This window comes from Terrapene carolina, unplaced genomic scaffold, assembly GCF_002925995.2.
Source record: "Terrapene carolina triunguis isolate 2854851 unplaced genomic scaffold, T_m_triunguis-2.0 Scaffold96, whole genome shotgun sequence".
NCBI lineage: Eukaryota > Metazoa > Chordata > Testudines > Emydidae > Terrapene > Terrapene triunguis.
The window spans coordinates 22679794-22698920 of NW_020664447.1; the positions used below are offsets into that span (position 1 = coordinate 22679794).

The 19127-nt window shown below is 45.0% G+C and overlaps 1 protein-coding gene across 1 annotated transcript; it reads left to right on the top strand.

Moving 5' to 3' along the window:
* The first annotated feature begins 13487 nt into the window (after nucleotides 1-13487).
* FJX1 (four-jointed box kinase 1) lies at nucleotides 13488-17436 on the top strand. Its single transcript, XM_024215478.3, has one exon. The coding sequence runs from the start codon at nucleotides 13733-13735 to the stop codon at nucleotides 15122-15124; it is 1392 nt and encodes a 463-aa protein (XP_024071246.2). The 5' UTR covers nucleotides 13488-13732; the 3' UTR covers nucleotides 15125-17436.
* Nucleotides 17437-19127: the final 1691 nt, after the last annotated feature.

Genomic DNA, 19127 nt, shown 5'->3' on the forward strand with positions numbered 1-19127 from the left:
GAGCCCCCGCCGGGGCTCCGGCTGCCCCCCCCCGGCTCCGGCCGGAGGCTTTTTTGCCTGGGGCGGCAAAAAAGCCAGAGCCGGCCCTGAGAGTGAGCATCAGGAAACATTCCCAGTATTGCCAACCCCAAGCAATCAGAAATCATGAGTCAAGTCCTTTAAAATAATGACATTTAAAAAAAAATACAAATTTCTTTTGATTTGCCTTTATTTGGTGTTGGCGCATCTAAGGTGCATGTTTTCAAGCTTTTCTCTGTACCCAGAAGGGCAAGAAACCTCCCCCTTCTTCTTTATGCCAGCTGAGCTTTTCGAGCAATTTTCTGATTCCGATGGCTGGTACTTCAAAAAAAATATCAAATATCACAAGAATCATGATTAGGGCCCTACCAAATTCACAGTTCATTTTGGTCAATTTCACAGTCATAGGATTTTTTAAATTGTAAATTTCGTTATTTCAGCTATTTAAATCTGAAATTTCACAGTGTTGTAATTGTAGGGGTCCTGACCCAAAAAGAAGTTGTGGGGCGGGTCACAAGGTTATTGTAGGGGGGTTGCGGTACTGCCACCCTTACTTCTGCACTGCTGCTGGTGGGGCGCTGCCTTCAGAGCTGGGTGCCCGGCTAGTAGCTGCATCCCTCCGGCCACCAGCCGCCGTTCTCCAGCCACCCAGTTCTGAAGGCAGCACAGAAGTAAGGGTGGCAATACTGTGGCCCCCCTAAAATAACCTTGCAACCCCCCTGCAACTCTCTTTTGAGTCAGGACCCCCAATTTGAGAAACGCTGGTCTCCCTTGAGAAATCTGTATAGTATATAGTAAAAACACACAAAAGACCAGTTTTCACGGTCCGTGACGCATTTTTCATGGCCATGAATTTGGTAAGGCCCTAATCATGATGAAATCATGAGAGTTGGCAACATTTTCAACATTGGTGTTGTGACGGGTTTGGTCACAGAAACTCCCTCAAGACTGTCACTAGATATGCTGGAATACCACTGAGAACAAACCCGCCTGCCAGAGAAGGCTTCCTTCCACTCCCGTCTTGCTGAGCTAGACACTCGAGTCAGCTACAGCACAGACCAAGTGGTTGGGCCATGTCCCCCTGCAGTTCACAAAAACTAAGATTCACTTAGTCCAGAGGTTTCTCAGTTAACAGGTATTTTCCCAGCACCCAGTATTCAGTCTTTCTGGGAGCCTAAACCCCAAATGAATTCGTTTTATTCTGTATAAAGCTTATACAGGATAAACTCATCAATTGTTCGCCCTCTGTAACACTGATAGAGAGCTCTTTGCTCCCCCAAGTATTAATTACTTACTCTGGGTTAATTAATAGGCAAAAGTGATTTTATTAAGTATAAAAAGTAGGATTTAAGTGGTTCCAAATAATAACAGACAGAACAAAGTAAGTTACCAAGCAAAATAGAACAAAACACGCAAGTCTAAGCCTAATACAGTAGGAAACTGAATACAGGTAAATCTCACCCTCAGAGATGTTCCAATAAGCTTCTTTCACAGACTAGACACCTTCCTCATCTGGGCCCAATCCTTTTCAGACCAACCTTGTGTTTTATGGCCTAGGTCCAGCAATCACTCACACCCCTGTAGTTACTGTCCTTTGTTCCAGTTTCTTTCAGGCATCTCTTTGGAGTGGAGAGGCCATTCTTGAGCCAGCTGAAGACAAAATGGAGGGGCTTCCGGGGCCTTTTATATTCTCTCTCTTGTGGGCAGAAACTCCATTGTTCTTCTGTGCAAAATCACAGCAACAAGATGGAGTTTGTAGCCACCTGGGCAAGTCACATGTCCATGAATGATTCAGCTTTTTGCAAGCCGACACCATTGTTTACATGTTAGTTTGAACATTCCCAGAAAAGCTCAGATGTGGATTGGCGTCTCCCAAAGTCCATTGTCAGTTAAGTGTTTCTGGATTGGGCACTTACTCAGAATAGTCCTTTCTCAAGAAGCTTATCAAATGCTTCACTGATGCTACTTAGAATCAAACGCATTGAAATACAAGTACATAGTCAATATTCATAACTTCAAATACAAAAACAATACACACATACAGACAGCATATTCATAACCAGCAAATTACAACCTTTCCATAGACACCTTACTTAACCTCCTTTGTACAAGATTTGGTGCAACTATAGGACCTCAGTTGCAACAATGATCTATATGGTCACAGTTCATGTCAATAATGTCACAGGTTTCTACTAGATTAAAATGAGGAGGGTGGAAAGCCCAACACTGGAATCATTCTGGTTCTCAGTGGTAGCAGATGACAGAACAAGGAGTAATGGTCTCAAGTTGCAGTGGGGGAGGTTTAGGTTGGATATTAGGGAAAACTTTTTCACTAGGAGGGTGGTGAAGCACTGAAATGGATTACCTAGGGAGGTGGTGGAATCTCCTTCCTTAGAGGTTTTTAAGGTCAGGCTTGACAAAGCCCTGGCTGTGATGATTTAGTTGGGAATTGGTCCTGCTTTGAGCAAGGGGTTGGACTAGATGACCTCCTGAGGTCCCTTCCAACCCTGATATTCTATGATTCTATGATTTAAGATTGGACAGATAAAGCACTGGAGAATGTAGCATAGGGAACAATCCTGCACTGCGGCGGGAGGAGGGGAATGACTGAGATGTGACCTAATAGGTCTTGTCATCTCTAATTTCTAAAGTGGGGGAACAGAAGTTCCTTTACGATTCATGCAGAGGGAATCTGCTACATATAGGCAGAAAAGACTGGTGTCAGATGCCACCACAGCACTGTCCTTCATCCTCCACCCCCTTCACCCCGATCTCATGAAGAGTCAGGGAATCTGCAATAGGGAGGAGGAAAATCATAGGTGGAAGACAAGGGCAAGAGACCAATACATTACGCTGTGCCTTTCCTGTCCATTCCTGCAAGCTTTTATGTGGGAGGGGCTGTTGTGCCTCTGGAAAGAATCTGTGACCCGATACTCCCTTAATGCCTGCTGGCAAGGGGGTTACAAGAGTATCTTGATTCTGGTATGTACATTCTGGTTTACCAAAGAATGTCTTGTGATGTCTTAAATTAAAGCCAGGGTCACACTGATCAATATTGCAGTGAAATGTATGTACAGATACTATGTAAGGAGTTACTTATACTGAAAATATGTTCTTAGAGTCTGTATCAATGTATGAGTCTTCTACAGAGGTGACAATACAGGTTTTCTATCAGACAAAAGATGCTTATTCGCCTGTCTGTCTGTCAGTATGTAAATTAAGCATTGTAAGCTAACATCACGGCCGCCTGTTTACACACAAAGTCAGGTGTTAACAAAGAGATGGGAAGTCAACAGGGAAGCAGTACACAGGGAAAAACAAGCCACTGATGGTTATCCAGTGTCTGAGGACAGCCAATGAACTCTGTGGATATATGTAGGAGGCAAAGAAGATACCCCCTCATCCTGCACCTAGGAAGTAAATAGGCAGTGTGTTTGCATTCATGAAAACAGGATCTCAGCCAACCTTGGTTGAAATCACTGAAGAAAACATTGGGTGAGGTAAAATTTCTTTAGGTGGGAGATTAACCTGATAGTTTAGTCTCTAGAAAGTGTGTTATGATTTTGTTTTGTATGTAACCATTTATTTCCAATAGCCTAACTCACTATCTCCTGACTCTTTGATAATACATATATTTGTATTACCACTATAAATATATCTCAGTGCTATGGTGTTAAGGAAAGTGCTGGTCCTGAGCGGAATCTTAAAATCTGGTGTATATGCTGTTCCTTTGGGAATGGCAGACCCAGTATTTTCTCTGAGTAGCCAGTGTCTGAAGCTGAACACTTCTGGGGAAAGCTTCAAAGGGACTTGGGGACTGGCATGCAGCTATTGTTAACCTGCAAGGCAAGTAAGGGCTGGCATAACCTAGAGGAGAGTGCTTGAGTGGCTACAAGGCTGGTGGTATTAAGAAGCTGACATCCAGCTAAGCACAAGTAAGACTCCCTCACGCTGAAAACAGGGGTTAGTAGAGAGGCTCACAGTCCTGGGTACCCTGAGAAGTGTCACAGAAATTGATTGCCTCTCTAGGTTACACAAAACAGAGCAGGAATATGAAGGGTTTGAAAGTTATGCATTGCTGTTTAAGCCAGTCCTTTTCTGTTTCAGTTAGAAACAACCAAACAGCTGGCTTTTCACTAGCACAGCTGGTGTTTTTACCTTAAGATTAATTAGAAAATTTTACCAGCAATGCAGAAGCTGCACTTTTTTAGCATTTACTGAAAAGTTTCAGATTTATCCTGGGTATATTTCTGCAGGTTAGGATAAAATTGTGCCAGCACTTTTTGTTTTCTTTTGTTTTAAAAAATTGACATTCTATTTTCAGTCTGGCCTCATTTTTCTAGTCTAGTCTAGCCTATATAGGTTCTTACACTGGGACCCTCACAGTGGTAATTGAGTGCCTAGCAAGAACATCTAAATAAAGCATGTATTTTTAACAGTGAGAATGATTAACCATTGGTGCCCTTACCAAGGAATGTTGTAGACTCTTCATCACTTGCAGTCTTTAAATCAATAGGAAATGTCTTTCTCAAAGATATATTCTACAGTCACAAGTTATAAGGCCTGATACAAGAGTGAGTGGATGTATTATCTATGAGATCAGATTGGAATATCATAATGGTCCTTTATGGCATTAAAATCTATGAATCTTGAGATGTTTAAAGGTGAACGAATCAAGATCAGCCTATTCACATCTATTTGCTTAGGTATCTAGCCAGCCTTGATTCTTTCTCTGTTTCAGTAACGGAGTGAGGTGGCCATTTCAAGAGTGAATCCAGACATTGGTTGGGGTTAGGTGGCCAAAAAGGTGGGACAAGTGATCAACCAGGACTATATAGAAGAAACCTAGGGCTTCATTATCAGGGAGGAGTTCTGGATAAAGACAGTGTCAGGGAATGGCTTTCTAGGCCGGTATACAGCCTGGCAGGAAAGCCACTGAAGGTAAAAGAGAAACTAATCATAGCAATGTAGACCTGGAAGGGACCTCGAGAAGTAATCAAATCCAGTCCCCTGCACGGAGGCAGGACCAAATAAACCTAGGCCATGCTTGACAGGTGTTTGTCCAACCTGTTCTTAAAAACCCCCAATGATGGGGATTCCACAGCCTCCCTGGGAAGCCTAGTCCTGAACCTAACTAGCCTTATGGTTAGAAAGTTTTTCCTAATATCTAACCTAACTCTCGCTTGCTGCAGATTAAGCCCATTACTTCTTGTCCTACCTTCAGTGGACATGGAGAACAATTAATCACAGTCCTCTTTTTAACAGCCCTTAACATATTGGAAGACTGTTATCAAGTCCCCTCTCAGTCTTCTATGCTCAAGACTAAACATGCCCAATTTTTTTAACCTTTCCTCATAGGTCAGGTTTTCTAAACCTTTATTTGTTTTTGTTGCCCTCTTCTGGACTCTCCCCAATTTGCCCACATCTTTCCTAAAGTGCGGTGCCCAGAATTGGTCACAGTACTGACACAGGCTGAGGCCTCTACAGTGCCAAGTACAGCAGGAGAATTACCTCCCTTGTCTTACATAAGCCACTCCTGTTAACACACTCCAGAATGAGATTGGCCTTTTTTCACAACTGCATCACATTATTGACTCATATTCAATTTGCTATCCACTATAATCCCCAGATCCTTTTCAGCAGTACCACCACCTAGCCAGTTATCCCCCATTTTGTAGTTGTGCATTTGATTTTTCCATGCTAAGTGAAGTACTTTGCACTTGTCTTCATTGAATTTCATCTGGCTGATTTCAGACCAATTCTCCAATTTGCCAAGGTAGTTTTGAATTCTAATCCTGTCCTCCAAAATGCCTGCAACCCCTCCCATCTGTCCATCCAATCAACCTGGTGACATCTGCAAATGTTATAAGCATACTCTCCATTTCATTATCCAAGTCATTAATGAAAATATTGAATATTGACTAGTACTAGACCCAGGTACTAACACTATTCTGTGTCTACACTACAGAAACTATAGTGGCACAGCTAGCTCACCATGGCTGTGCTGGCTTAACCCCATAGTGTAGACATAGCCCACACCAATTGAAGGGTTTTTTCTGTCAGTATCAGAACACCACCTCCCTGAATGCCCGTAGCTACGATGACAGAGGCATTCTTCCATCTATACAGATACATCTATACTGGGGGCTAGGTCAACACAGATATGTCAGTCAGGGAGTGTTTTTCACACTTGGGACTGACGTCACTATAGCAACCTAATTTTTAAGTGTAGACCAAGCCTGAGACCTGATGTGATGTGCTGTTTCTTCTAAGGGATCTGGGGAGGACAGGACAGGACTGTACAAAATTCCTAGAGATAGGCCTAGACAGGAAGTAATCTAGAGAAATGAAATAGGGTTGGAATGAAGTGGTCCAATCACTACTCACAACAGCATTCCTGGATCAGAACCCAGAGTAAAGAAAGGACCTGCGTTCTCCTACCGTGCCACTGGAAGGTGGTGGTGGAGAAATCCTTGAGCTACAGTAGTAGCACCAGAACAGGGTGGTCTTACAACCCTGCTTTGTGACATAACTAGAGAGCTAAGTTATCTCAATGTTAGCAAAGTTCAGAAAACTTCTTCATAAAAGCACCACAATAGCCTGTAAGTTTGGGGAAGCTGATTGGAGAGGGGAAATTGATGCAACGATACCAGCACCCATCGCACTCCCATATATATGGGTCTGTCCCTGGCTTCTGGAGCTTTAAAGGGGGTTGGAGTAAGGCCTCAAGGTGATGGTAAATACCATCTTCTGCCAAGATGCTACTTCAGGCTGGAACTTGCCTGAGCCAATATGAGGACTAAGCATTTCAGCAGCACTAGTGAGGCCTGATCCCCTGCAGGGAAGCTGCAGCTGGATACCCATTATCAGCTTCAACTAATATAAAGTGGGGAGTCTTTCCAGAAAGTGTCAGAATTCAAAGATGCTGATAGCAGAGGGGGTCACTGCCTTGATCCTGAAGAGTATCACAGTCTTCCCTGCTAAACAAAGAGGTGGGGGAAAAGAGACCTCTGTTAAATCCACGAGTGCTTTGAACCTGTTGATTGGCATAAGACTTGCATGTGATAAAGCCACATTCTGTTCCTGTACTTCATTGCTCAGCAAGGATTGTTATTGGAGTCTGGAAAGAGAAATTTTAAAAAGAGCATACGCAAGCTGAACAGGAAAAATAAAGCATCCATTTGCTTCCTCACTAGGAGCACAACCTTGAGCCCATTGAAGTCATTTAGAGTTTGGCCTTTGACTTCAATAGCAACTGAACCAAGCCACATATGCCAAATCCTGAAGTCTTTATTCTGTTCTTATTGTCAGCTAATGTCAAAGGGCTGAACCAGTGCCCTCTGCAATGACTTCTCCCCAGTGTCAGTATGAAGCCACAGTGTTCCACAAAACCCCCAGCTCCTCGTAACAATGCTGCATATCATGGGTTCAGGAGTCCTAGAATGTATGCCCTAGACTTTCTGAGCCTAATTCTCCCATCCAGCTGAAATGCATTCAATGCAGGAAACAAGGGAGGGACAGGGCCGCCTGGGGGAGGGGGGGGGCAAGTGGGGCAATTTGCCCTAGGCCCTGCAGGGGCCCCCATGAGAATGTTGGAGGCTCCCCCCCCACCTTCCCCCATCCCCTGGAGCCTCAGCGCGCCGCGTCCAGGAGCGGCCCTGGACAGCGCTGCAGTGGTGTGGCCTGAGCTCCTCCCACTCAGAGCCACGTGGTAAGGAGGCGAGGCTCCGAGCGGCAGGAGCTCAGGTCCCGTGGAGCCACGCTGCTGCAGCGCTGTCCAGGGCTGCTCCTGGATGCGGCGCACTGAGGCTCTAGGAGAGGGGAGAGGCAGGAGTAAGCAGCATGGTAAGCCCCTCTGAACCAGACACTCCCCTGACCCCCAGCTCCGAGCCCAGCCCCTCTGAGCCGGACACCCCCCTGACCCCACTCCCCCCACAGCCCTGACCCCCAGCTCCGAGCCCAGCCCCTCTGAGCTGGACACCCCCGTGACCCCATCCCCCCACAGCCCTGGCCCCCAGCTCTGAGCACAGCCCCTGTGAGCCGGGCACCCCCCGACCCAGAGCCCAGCTCCCCACCCAGCCCTAGGCAACAGCAGCGCCACCCCTAGGCAGCGACAGCCCATTGGCACCAACCATCACCATCACCCAGCGACAGCCCATTATGTAATTGCAAATGTATACATACCATTAAAGAATTTAATGTTTTTAAATAATGTATTTTGTGTATTTTCAAATTATTAAAAATGTATTTCACTGGTTATTTTTTACATTTCCAAATACATGTTACTATAGTATTGCAACTTTTTTTTTATGGAAGGGGCCCCAAAAATTGCTTTGCCCCAGGCCCCCTGAATCCTCTGGGTGGCCCTGGGGAGGGAGGCCAAAAGTTGCTTTAATTTATCTTTGCACCTCATGGGATTCCAGGCTCAGCCAGTAGCCAACTCTACTCCCCAATGTAAGTTAGAGCAGCTCAGAGACACTCATGATGCTCATGCTGCTCATAGCAATGTCTGCAAAGTAATAACAAGACCTTTACATTGCACTGATCACAGTTTCAGAATATTAAACATCTTGCAAATCAAGCAGAAATTCAGCTTGGTTGGTGGCTGTCCAACCTGGTAGCAAGTGTCTTGTTTTTAAATACTCCAGCTTGTGGTGTCTGTAAATTGGCCAACAGGCTAACTCACCAAAACCCTAGATTATTGTCTTTGTCGGGTAGTGTAGGACAATAGCTAAACATTTTTTCAGGTGCTGTTGTACCATATCCCAGCTATTGCTTTAAGGGATTCAGTCAAGTTATGGCCATTTAACTAATTTCAAGAGGTATGCTGTAAATAGAATGAGTGTCTTGAATACCTTCAAGTTTATTTCACTCTGAAAACAGGAAATAAAACATTCTTATCAATGGCAAAGGTCCTTTCCCTCTGAGATTTTCCAGCACAGGAGATACCAGCTGATTGTTCATTATAAGCATAATTTATCCTGAGAGAAGAACAGATTTTCATTTAAAAGGGATCCAAGTAAAAATCTAGTGTCTATAGGGGATGAAATTTAATTTACAGCCCTGAATCCCTTTCCATCGGGTTTTTTCGAAGCTCGTTACAGGAAACAGAGAGGCTATTCTGTGTCATTACTGGAATAAAAATATTCAGTCTGCCATTGAATAAGAGGCTGCTAGTCAATGTAATGACACTGTGCATATCAGGAACTGTGCATTGTAGCAATCACCTGCCATAAATTACACACCTGGTGTTCATTGTTCAGTGCATATGGATTCAAAGATCAAATTTTAGTGTAAAGCAGCATCCAGTGATAAGGGTTCAGTGTTGGAGAAGAATGATTCCTGAATTCGTGACTAGCAAGGTGAGTGATTATACTGTGTATTATAGTAGATGGGAATCATTATTGTTAGCAGCCTGGATAGTAACTCCGTCTCATTATTTCAGTGAATCCATGTGGCATATGATGAAGCCATTGTACGAATACTCTAACTTCTAATGGCTACAATTGGATGTGACATATTGCTGTTAGAACAGGTCAGTATCATGAAACTGTGTGCTATTCTTAATACATGTTGACAACTTCTTCCACTGTGCCTTGTATTTCTTTAGTGCCTTTCATCCAAGGACCCTGCAAACAAGAATTAAGTAATTATCCTTCGCAACACCCTTATGAGTTACAACAGGTCTGATCAGATCTGCTTTCTCTATGGATACACTGCTGCACAGTAAAATTAACAGGCAAATCCATCCTCCTCTTCCATAGCTGCAGAAGGCCCATGTGTAGCTGAACCAGGAAGGTGACTGTGGAATGTGCAGTACAGACCCTCCTCCATATGCTAACACAGGGAGGGAGGAGGTGAGACATGGGGCTAACCAACAATTGCTCCTTCTGTCTCTCTACACTGGGGGAAGCATAGGTGCTGGAACTAGGGATGCTGGGGGTACTGCCGCACTCTCTGGCTTGAAGTGGTTTCCATCACATATAGGGTTTACAGCTTGATTCAATGGCTCTCAGCACCCCCACTATACACATTGTTCCAGCACCCCTGGGGAAGGGAAAGAGGATTTTAAATGCTATACAGCGGCTTCAGTCTTTTGGTTGATGTAGACATTGCAGAGCAATGCTATGACCTCTGGGGGGAGCTAACACAACATCATATGCTGAATTCTCAGAACTGCAGGGAGATGTTTAGTTGTTAGAAAACCAATATTGTTTTAATCCAGATTAACAAAAAATAGAATGAAAACATTTCTCTTCATATTTCATACTGTTATCATATAAATGTGGGTCCTAAAACCAGTTGACTGTCTCCTTTGAAGATGAACTCACACTATATAAACTGAAGATGTTGCTTTCTGCAAACACTATAGTGAGAGCCCTGCGTGGATACAAAATTTGTATCCACATCTGATCCACAATCCGCAAACATTGTCTGCGGGTACAAAGCAGATATCTGCGGAGTTTCAGGGCTCTAGATCGTAGGTGCTGGAACTAGGGGTGCTGGAGGTGCTGCTGCACCCCCTGGCTTGAAGTGGTTTCCATTATATACATGGTTTACAATTTGGTTCAATGGCTCTCAGCATCCCCACTATAAAAATTGTTCCAGCTCCCCTGCTCTAGATATAAAATTTGGATCAGCATTCTTCCGCAATCCGCAAACATGGTCCATGGATATCCACATCACTAAAGATCACTCTCGATCTGGTAAAATGAAGCACTGGTATTAGGTCTTCAACGTAAACACTTTGAGCTTCCCTAAGGAGTTGTGAGGTTTGAATTTAAAGATGAAATGCAAAAAGGAACAAAATACGCTTGTGCTTTGCTTAGCTTATGATGCATAAATGAGGTCTGTAAATTGTTTGTTTGTTTCTTGGGGGGGGGATTGTTTGTTTGTTTTGTTGTTTTTTCCAACAACAAAGCAGGGGAGAACATGGAGTTGTCTTCGTCTTTCCATTTGAAATCCAGGTCTCGTTTAATCAAGAACTCTATAGTGACTGGAGAACTAGTGACAATGTGACATCCCAAAAGTCCAGGAAAAGTTGAGCAGCAAGGGACTTCTGATTTTGTTGTTGGATTGTCATACTGATGCCAATCACTAAAACTAAGCTTAGAAATCAGAACATAAACAGAAAAAATACTTTTAAAAAATGCCCTTTCCCCATCTTCTTCATGTAGCATAAATAAAGCTAGAAGGGGGAAATTCCAATATAAAGAAAAAAATCCTTTCCAGGCTACCTTTAATTCTTTCAGCTACAGGAAATTCCACTCTGCTCCACAAGGTGGAAACCTTCATTACAGTTTGCCCAAATAAAATAATATCCGAGTCCATAGACTTGTAAAACTTTGTTTTAGTTTAAATTAAAATACTGAAAGAAATGACTAGCCAAAGTAAATAACGTGGCATTTAATAGACTTACGCATTTTAATACATCTATTCCAGGTCCAAAATGATCCTTTCTACAGATGCTGGCGTGAAGAAGCAATTGTATCATGCAAAAAGTAGTGTAAATAATAAAAAACAGGCTGAGCAGTGAAATTAGATCAGATTCTGTTAAATCTTCTCTTCCTGTTAAACCAGATACTCCTCAAAGCACCAGTGCAGAAGCTCAGCACTTAAAAATCCCTTATTTTTATTTGATCTGTTTATAAAGGCCCTGATCCAGCAATGAGCCCAATGTGGGCACAAGGGTGACTTTACACGAGTGGGACAGCATCCAGAGAGGATCTGGCCACAGTGATTTCATTGCAAGAGTGAGGTTAAAGTCCATAACTTTTTGTGTCCTTTTATGTAATTTTTACATAAATTGTTCCACTATTCTTTTTTCTTGAAGAACCAATAAATTCCCATAGCCCAGTATTTATGAGTGATAACAACCCAGTATGTGAATTCCTGCACTCCTCAGCTAATTTACCTCCCCAAAAAAGCTGTGGATACAGCCCACTGGGCATAAGCAACTCACCAATAACAAACCAGTGTGTGCACAGGATTGAGGGGAAAAGGAAATCCTGTAAGATAACAAATGTCAGTGTTATGATAAGTGATGGGTTAAGCAATGGGTTTAATTATATAGGAATAGCTTGACTGACTAAACTGCAACAGATGGATTTAAGTGATGCACAACCTAATACAACTTTACTGTCATGCAGATTTTCCTGCTAGAGAAAATTTAGGCTGACTTGAATTTCATCCCATTAGTCTTGGTGGTTTTCCCCAATAAATCCTCTTCATCCTTAGCATTTATATTCTTCAAATAATGGCACTGGGCAAACATTTGACAGTTTCTAAAAGCCACGCCCCCAGTTCATAGAGAGATCCGGGCAAGGAATAAAATTGGCAGAAAAAGAAAACACTGATCCACAGGTGATATCTGCATTGATCTGTGGGCGCCGGCACTGAAAATGCGGGTTTCTGAGGGGAGAAGAGATGGGTGATAGATACCACAGACAGGGAAATACAGGATCATACAAGATGATCCGTGGGAGTGTAAACCTCTGGTACCGACAGAGCCTCAATGAGTTCATTAGTGCTGGGGGTTCTGCCTGAGCAGATTAATCTGCAGGATCAGACAAAACAAAGGATCTGCATGAACTCGACAGAATTTGCCATGTGCCTACCATGGTTTCTGCTTGCGCATGGTATCCCTTTTCTGCCTTTGTTCTTTAGAGTGTGTGGCTGGGGAGAGGCAACTGTACCGCCCTGTGTTTGGAGAGCGCCTAGCGCTAAATGTAATCTGAGCAATAAATGCCATTAATAAATAAAGGGCGATAACGAGCGGGAACTGAGGGAGTGTGTTTAGAAGGCAGGAGCGGGACCAGAACTGCACAACGGATACAGTAACATCCATCGGGTATAAAATAGTGATTTAATCAAACCACTGGCATCCCCTCCACACTGTTACCAACGTGCGTTAAGGGATGAAGTGCCAAGAACTGGACCTGAAGCAAAATCCCGCATCTATCCAGCTGCCCCTGAACGTGGCGGGATTTTGCATTTTGCAAGTGCCCCCACCCCCATCTATCCCGTAAACTAAATCAGATCCGCTGCCCTACCCCGCCCCCCAGCCTTTGGGGCATCTGAAATTTGGGCCTGAATTTAGTAGCTTGACCCCCTCTCTCTCCTGTGCCCAAAGGTGCAGCATCCTTGGTGCTTCCCGAGGACGGAAGGGGTGTGGGGATGACGGTATTGGTGATCTGCAGAGAGGTGCCGGTCTCCTCCCGTCACAGCGGTAGATGCTACCGCTACCAGTGGCCGCGGTGGCTCAGCGCTCTGTGTGGCTGGCCGGGATCCCCTCCTTCCCTGGTGCCCCCTGCGGGCAACTCCACCCCAAGCGTGGGCCCACCGCGCTCAGGCATCGCCGCTTTAAGCGGAGGACCATGCTGGGCGCGGGGGAGGGTCTCCGCCCCCTCCCCCCGCTTCCCCACGTGGTCTCGGTCGGTGCCTGTGAATTTCAATCGCTGGAGGGTAGCTCTTGGTGCAGACACCGGGCGAAGCTGCCGGCGGAACGGCCGGTCCCGGAGCTGAGATCCCGACACCCCCTAGCCGGCCCCGAGGCTACCACCTCCGCCCGCCCAGCAGCAGCGTCTCAGCCGGGGGCTGGAGGGTCCCGGCGCCCCGCGCGGCCATGAATGAGCGTCGCTCGGAGGCGGGGAGCGGCGGGGCTGCACCGCCGCCAGGTCCCGGAGCAGCGGAGTGAAGCGGCGGCGGCGGGAGGATGAAGCGGCCGGGCCGGGCCGGGCTGGGCTCCCTGGCCGCGGTCTGGCTCCTGGTGCTGGGCTCGCTGCTGGGGCTCTGGACCGGCTTGCAGCGGGAGCAGGAGCAGACGGCGCAGCAGGAGCGGCGCTTCCCCGCGGGGACAGCCGGCCGGAGGCTGCCCCAGGAACAGCGGGGCTGGGAGCGCGGCAGCACCGGAGCTTCGGCTCCCGACCGCCGCTCGACAGGGCAGGGCGAGTCCCGCGCCGCCCAGAAAACTTTCCGAGCGCTGCTCACGCTGCCGGCCGCCGGGGACAGGGGCGAGCCCCTGGAGGGGCCGGAGCAGCCCGCGGAGCCCGGACAGAGCTCGCAGCCGGAGCCCCGGCAGAGGCAGAACTTGGAGCCTGGTTCCAGGGAGCGGCTGGCCCAGGAGGCTCCCGCGGACCCCGCCTCCCCCGTGCAAGGGGGTATCTTCTGGAGCCGAGCGCTGGAGCAGCAGGTGCCCCCGGGCTTCGACCCCGAGCAGACGGCCTTGTGGTTGGAGACTGCCCGGGCGGCTCGCGTCGCCTCCCTGGAGCGGGGCGGGTGCGGCCGCAGCTCCAACCGCCTGGCTCGGCTGTCCGACGGGAGTCGCGCCTGCGTCCGCTATGGCATCAACCCGGAGCAGATCCAGGGCGAGGCGCTCTCCTACCGGCTGGCCGAGCTGCTGGGCATCCAGCAGCGCCTGCCGCCCATGACCCTGGCCCTGGTGGAAGCCCGCGGCAGGCAGTGGGGGCAGGTGCGGGACGAGCTGCGGGGCTCGCACTGGACCGAGGGGGCGGTGGTCAGCCTCACCCAGTGGGTGGACAACTTGACCGACGTGGTGGCCCCCGCTCCCTGGAGATCGGAGGCGGGGTCGGGCAGGAGACTGCAGCCTCTGGCGGCTGGGGAGCTGGGCGGCCTCACCCAGTCCCAACTGGTGGAGCTGGTGCAGTGGACCGACCTGATCCTCTTTGACTATCTGACGGCCAACTTTGACCGGCTGGTCAGCAACCTCTTCAGCCTGCAGTGGGACCCCAGGGTGATGCACCGGGCCACCAGCAACCTACACAGGGCACCCAACGGGGGCCTCGTCTTCATAGACAACGAGGCGGGCCTGGTACACGGCTACAGGCTCCTCTCCATGTGGGACAAGTACAACGAGCCCTTGCTCCGCTCCGTGTGCATCTTCCGGGAGGCCACTGCCCAGCGGGTGCGGGACCTGCACCGCCTGCAGAACGCAGCCTCGGAGCTGCTGAGACTCTACCGGACTCACGAACCCCTCTCCGGCCGGCTCGGCTTCCTGTCCGAGCAGCAGGCGCAGCTGCTGCAGGGCAGGATAGACTTTGTCCACAAGCACATTTTGCACTGCAAAGCCATGGCCACTTCACTGTGATCAGTTTGTCTGTACTGTCCTGTATTTATGTAACCCGAGGGTGAGGAGTGGGTTTACCCCACTAACCTTTTTGCAGTTGTAACATGTTCTGGGACTCTCTAAATAGGAGACTAAAATCATTCATTCAGGAACCAGTTTCCTAGTGGGAAGGAGGAGTAGGCTAGTGGGTTGAGTACAGGACTGGGACCTCCTGATAGTGGTGTAAAGGGCCCAGTTTCCTCATTTCTGGGTGCTGGAGCCTTTTTAATGGTCCATTTAGTTGAGTGCTTAAAAGACTAGTCCTGTGAGTCCCCTCCACTCTTTTTGACCTCATGGGGAGTCGAATGTACTCAGCTACCTAGGAGAGTCACTGGAGTAGGATTGGGCCCTCTACATGGCTTTAGATGCCTCAATTTAATTTGAATATTCTTTGCCCCATGAATTACTGTTGTTGGCCTCTGTGAAGGGACCCTAAAACATCTGCTTCTGCTCACTGCATCTGTGAAGTGTGGATAATAATACTTACCTGCCTGCCTGGCAGGGCTTTTGTGAGGAGTAATTAGTTAATGTTTCTAAAGCGTTCTGAAGATGAAAACTGCTATCAGTATTATTATATCTCTTTGTATTAGTTCCACACTGGGTCTCTTTCCAGAGTTTAAAAAAAATCATGCCTCTTAAGTATTTCCCTTAACTCACTCAGTACAACTGCCCACTTAAAAGACAGTGTACAAAAACTATTGTCCTTAACTGGACTGGGATCAACTACCTTTCTTCTAATGGAGGCAGGCAGGTACACTTATGTATTTTGTTGTTGTGATCATTTATTTAAAAAAAAATTGACATTCATAGACTAAGAACTGATTGCACAGAACAGGAGCCCTTGACTAGCAAAACTGCCCCATCCATGGAGGCTCTTTTCCTATTGATGTCTCTATCCAGAATGGATCTATTAACCGTTTGTTAATCTTGTCAATGAAAAGTATATAGAGAGTCGATATTCCAGTGTTTGTCATCTTTGTTGTTGGAAGCATCTGGTTAATCTGATTCAGGTTATAAGTGTCTGTTATTTCTAATCACTGTCATTTGGTTTGAATGCTAAAATAACTGACTAATGGGTAAAAAGAAATCATCCCAGGGTTTTAAATATTGTTATTGTACTAAGATTTTGGACACATTAGTCAAATTGGGGGGGAAATCAGTTTCATGCACTTTACTTTGACTTTTTATTTTTTATAAGAAGACTTTTATTTTACAAAGTCTGCCTTTTCTGTACATTATATATGTTCATAAGTTCTTCTGTAACATACAAAAGAAACTGATATTTCAGTAAAAGGGTGTTAATGTTTTACCTCTTTGTTCCAAATACTTAGTTTGAATTTAAAAAGAACACTTACTCTTCAGTTTTTTTCCAAAGAGAAATAGAGCCTGATTCACTAGCACTACTCCTGATTTATACTAGGTTAAGAAAGAGAAGAATCAGGCCTTCCAACTTTCCTTTTTCTTCCTTTCCTAAAACCAATTTACTTATTTTAGTGCAAGTTGGTATGTGAACATTCTTATTTTGGAATAACAGTTCCTGTTACCGGCCTTAGTTAAATAGACTTGAGTGACTTTTATTCTGAAATGTGTTCACCCCCACTGTTCCTCTGAAATAACTAAATCAGTTTCTTGACATTAACTTGCTTAAGTCAGTGCAAGTATGGTGTAGACAACCTCATCATATGTTCAGATAGTGCGCCAACCTGTTACTGCAAGCTCAAGCGCTGCTATAACAAAAGCATCCCTTGTGGTGTCAGTCTGTTATCAATAGGTGGTACTTTATGCTAGCTTTCTATCCTTTGTGTTTTGACTTTATTCATCCTGTATTCACAATTAGGGACTAACTCCAATCACAGCACCGGAAAGCTTGTCCAACAAACAATATAATTTAGAAAATTTCCATTGCATTGAGTGTCATAAGTTTCTTGGGATTGAGTGTACAAACTAAAAGAAAAATTATACAACTGTCAGTTCGGTTTTTTTGTTTGTTTTTACCAAAAAAACCAACTTGTAACAGCATTACTGATACAATAATAGACCGTCAAGACGCAAAGTAAAGGCCAAAGTTGGGGTAGGGAATAAGACAAATTAAACCTTCTCTTTAAACCCCAGATACAAACTATGATGAGATCAAATAGGAAAACAACCTCTTCCACATCTGGACAGGCATATCTTTGTTGATTCAATGCTACAGTGTGCTGAATGGAAGACAGATAAGTAGGTGCTTTCACTGTTATTTGGAGCATTACATTTCCCATGAATTCAATGAGTACTGCATATGTGCACATTTATACTAGGAGACGGTCTCTCATATCTGTTAATAATTTATGCAGGCTAACCCCCACAGCTGAACTGTTTTCTTTGACAGTTTATTCTTTTAATTTTTGTAAGGGCAAGAAAACAGTTTTACAAACACATGAATAAACTTGGTACAGTTACAATGTGTAGTGCTCTTTACCAAGTATATTTTTTTAAATCTTACAGCTGCCCCAACAGCAGCTTCCACTCAACTGCTTTAACTGACAAGGCTCTTTATTTAACTTTTATTTATAGCTCTCAGCATTTATCTCGATACAATGCACAAAATCCCATGTGGTGTCCCTTTTCTATTTACATGACAATGTACAATTTAACTGTGTAATTCTTAATTCTTCTTTAGCGCTGTTTGTCAGCATTACTTTGTAGCTCACTCAGATGCAACGTTTCAGTTGTGTTCACCTAATGAAAATACGTCTAAATAATAAACCACTGTCATAAATTTTAAACCACAGTGAAGAGCAAACTGCTGTGCCACAAACATCTAAGGTTTCATTTCTGTTTAGTAAGTATTTCTGTAAGTATCAGCACAACTGCAGTTTTGACTGCTAATGGGCAATATATCTTCTTTGCAACGTCTTTAGAACCAGACCCTAGATAATTACACCTTTCAAGAAGAAACATGATTTTCTATTTGATGATTGGTAACTATCTTAAGTTATATATAGGTTGCATGTTAGAAGATGGGGATAGTTATAGGCTAATGATGCTAGAGATAAATCTGCAAGCAACTGGAAGAAATAAGCTTATTCAATGAGGATATAGAAAACCAGCTTGATTGGATTATGACACTTTACTGTGTGCTTTATGTGCTTCAGGAAAATACTAAGAGCCTCAATGCATTTTATTTGTCTGAAGTAAGATCATCTGTCTCTGTGCTAGAAAAAGCTTTGAATTAGCATCAATTTAAGGAAGATTAAGGCTATGTTTAACTCTTCTGTTCAGTTTCTTTAAGGCAGAATAATTACTTGTAAATTCTTGGTCTGCTACATTCTTTGCATTCCTTCTCAACTTTATATGCTATCTGATGTCTGACTGTCTCTAACCAGAACAAAGAGGTGAACAACTTTTAAACTTTTTTGTGCCCAATTCTCTTCTAATTTACACCAGTTTAGCTCCTTTTTCCCCCATGGAGTTACTCCTGATTTTCACCAGGGAGAGCATTGACTCAGGCCCTTCCCGTTTTTGGTGTACAATGACCAGAAGACTCAACAACCAAGGAGTTTGAAATAATTTCTATGTGTAGCTAAATAATTATATGCCATTGGGGTTTTTTATTCTGATCATACACTGCTGTAGCTTAGAAATAATTTAACTGGATGTCAAAGGAATCACACTTTTGTGTAAATGAGTTTAGAATAAGGCCTGGGGATTTTAGGCCTTAGTTCAGCAAAACACTTAAGCATGTACTTAACTTTAAGCATTTAGCAGTCCCATTGAAGTCAAGGTAACCACTTGCATGCTTATGGGCTTATTTGGTTTGCTGCACTTGGTCCTTAATTAATTGTCAATTGTTACATATAACTGATAGGAAAAGGTAGTTTGAAAATGGCTGTAGATTTCAGAATGTGAAACACACCTCCTTTAATCCCTTAACCAGACAGGAGGGTTCTGAGATATCTTAAGAATTCCTTCCCCCAAAGTCTCCTCTAACTGGAGTCTAAGAGCA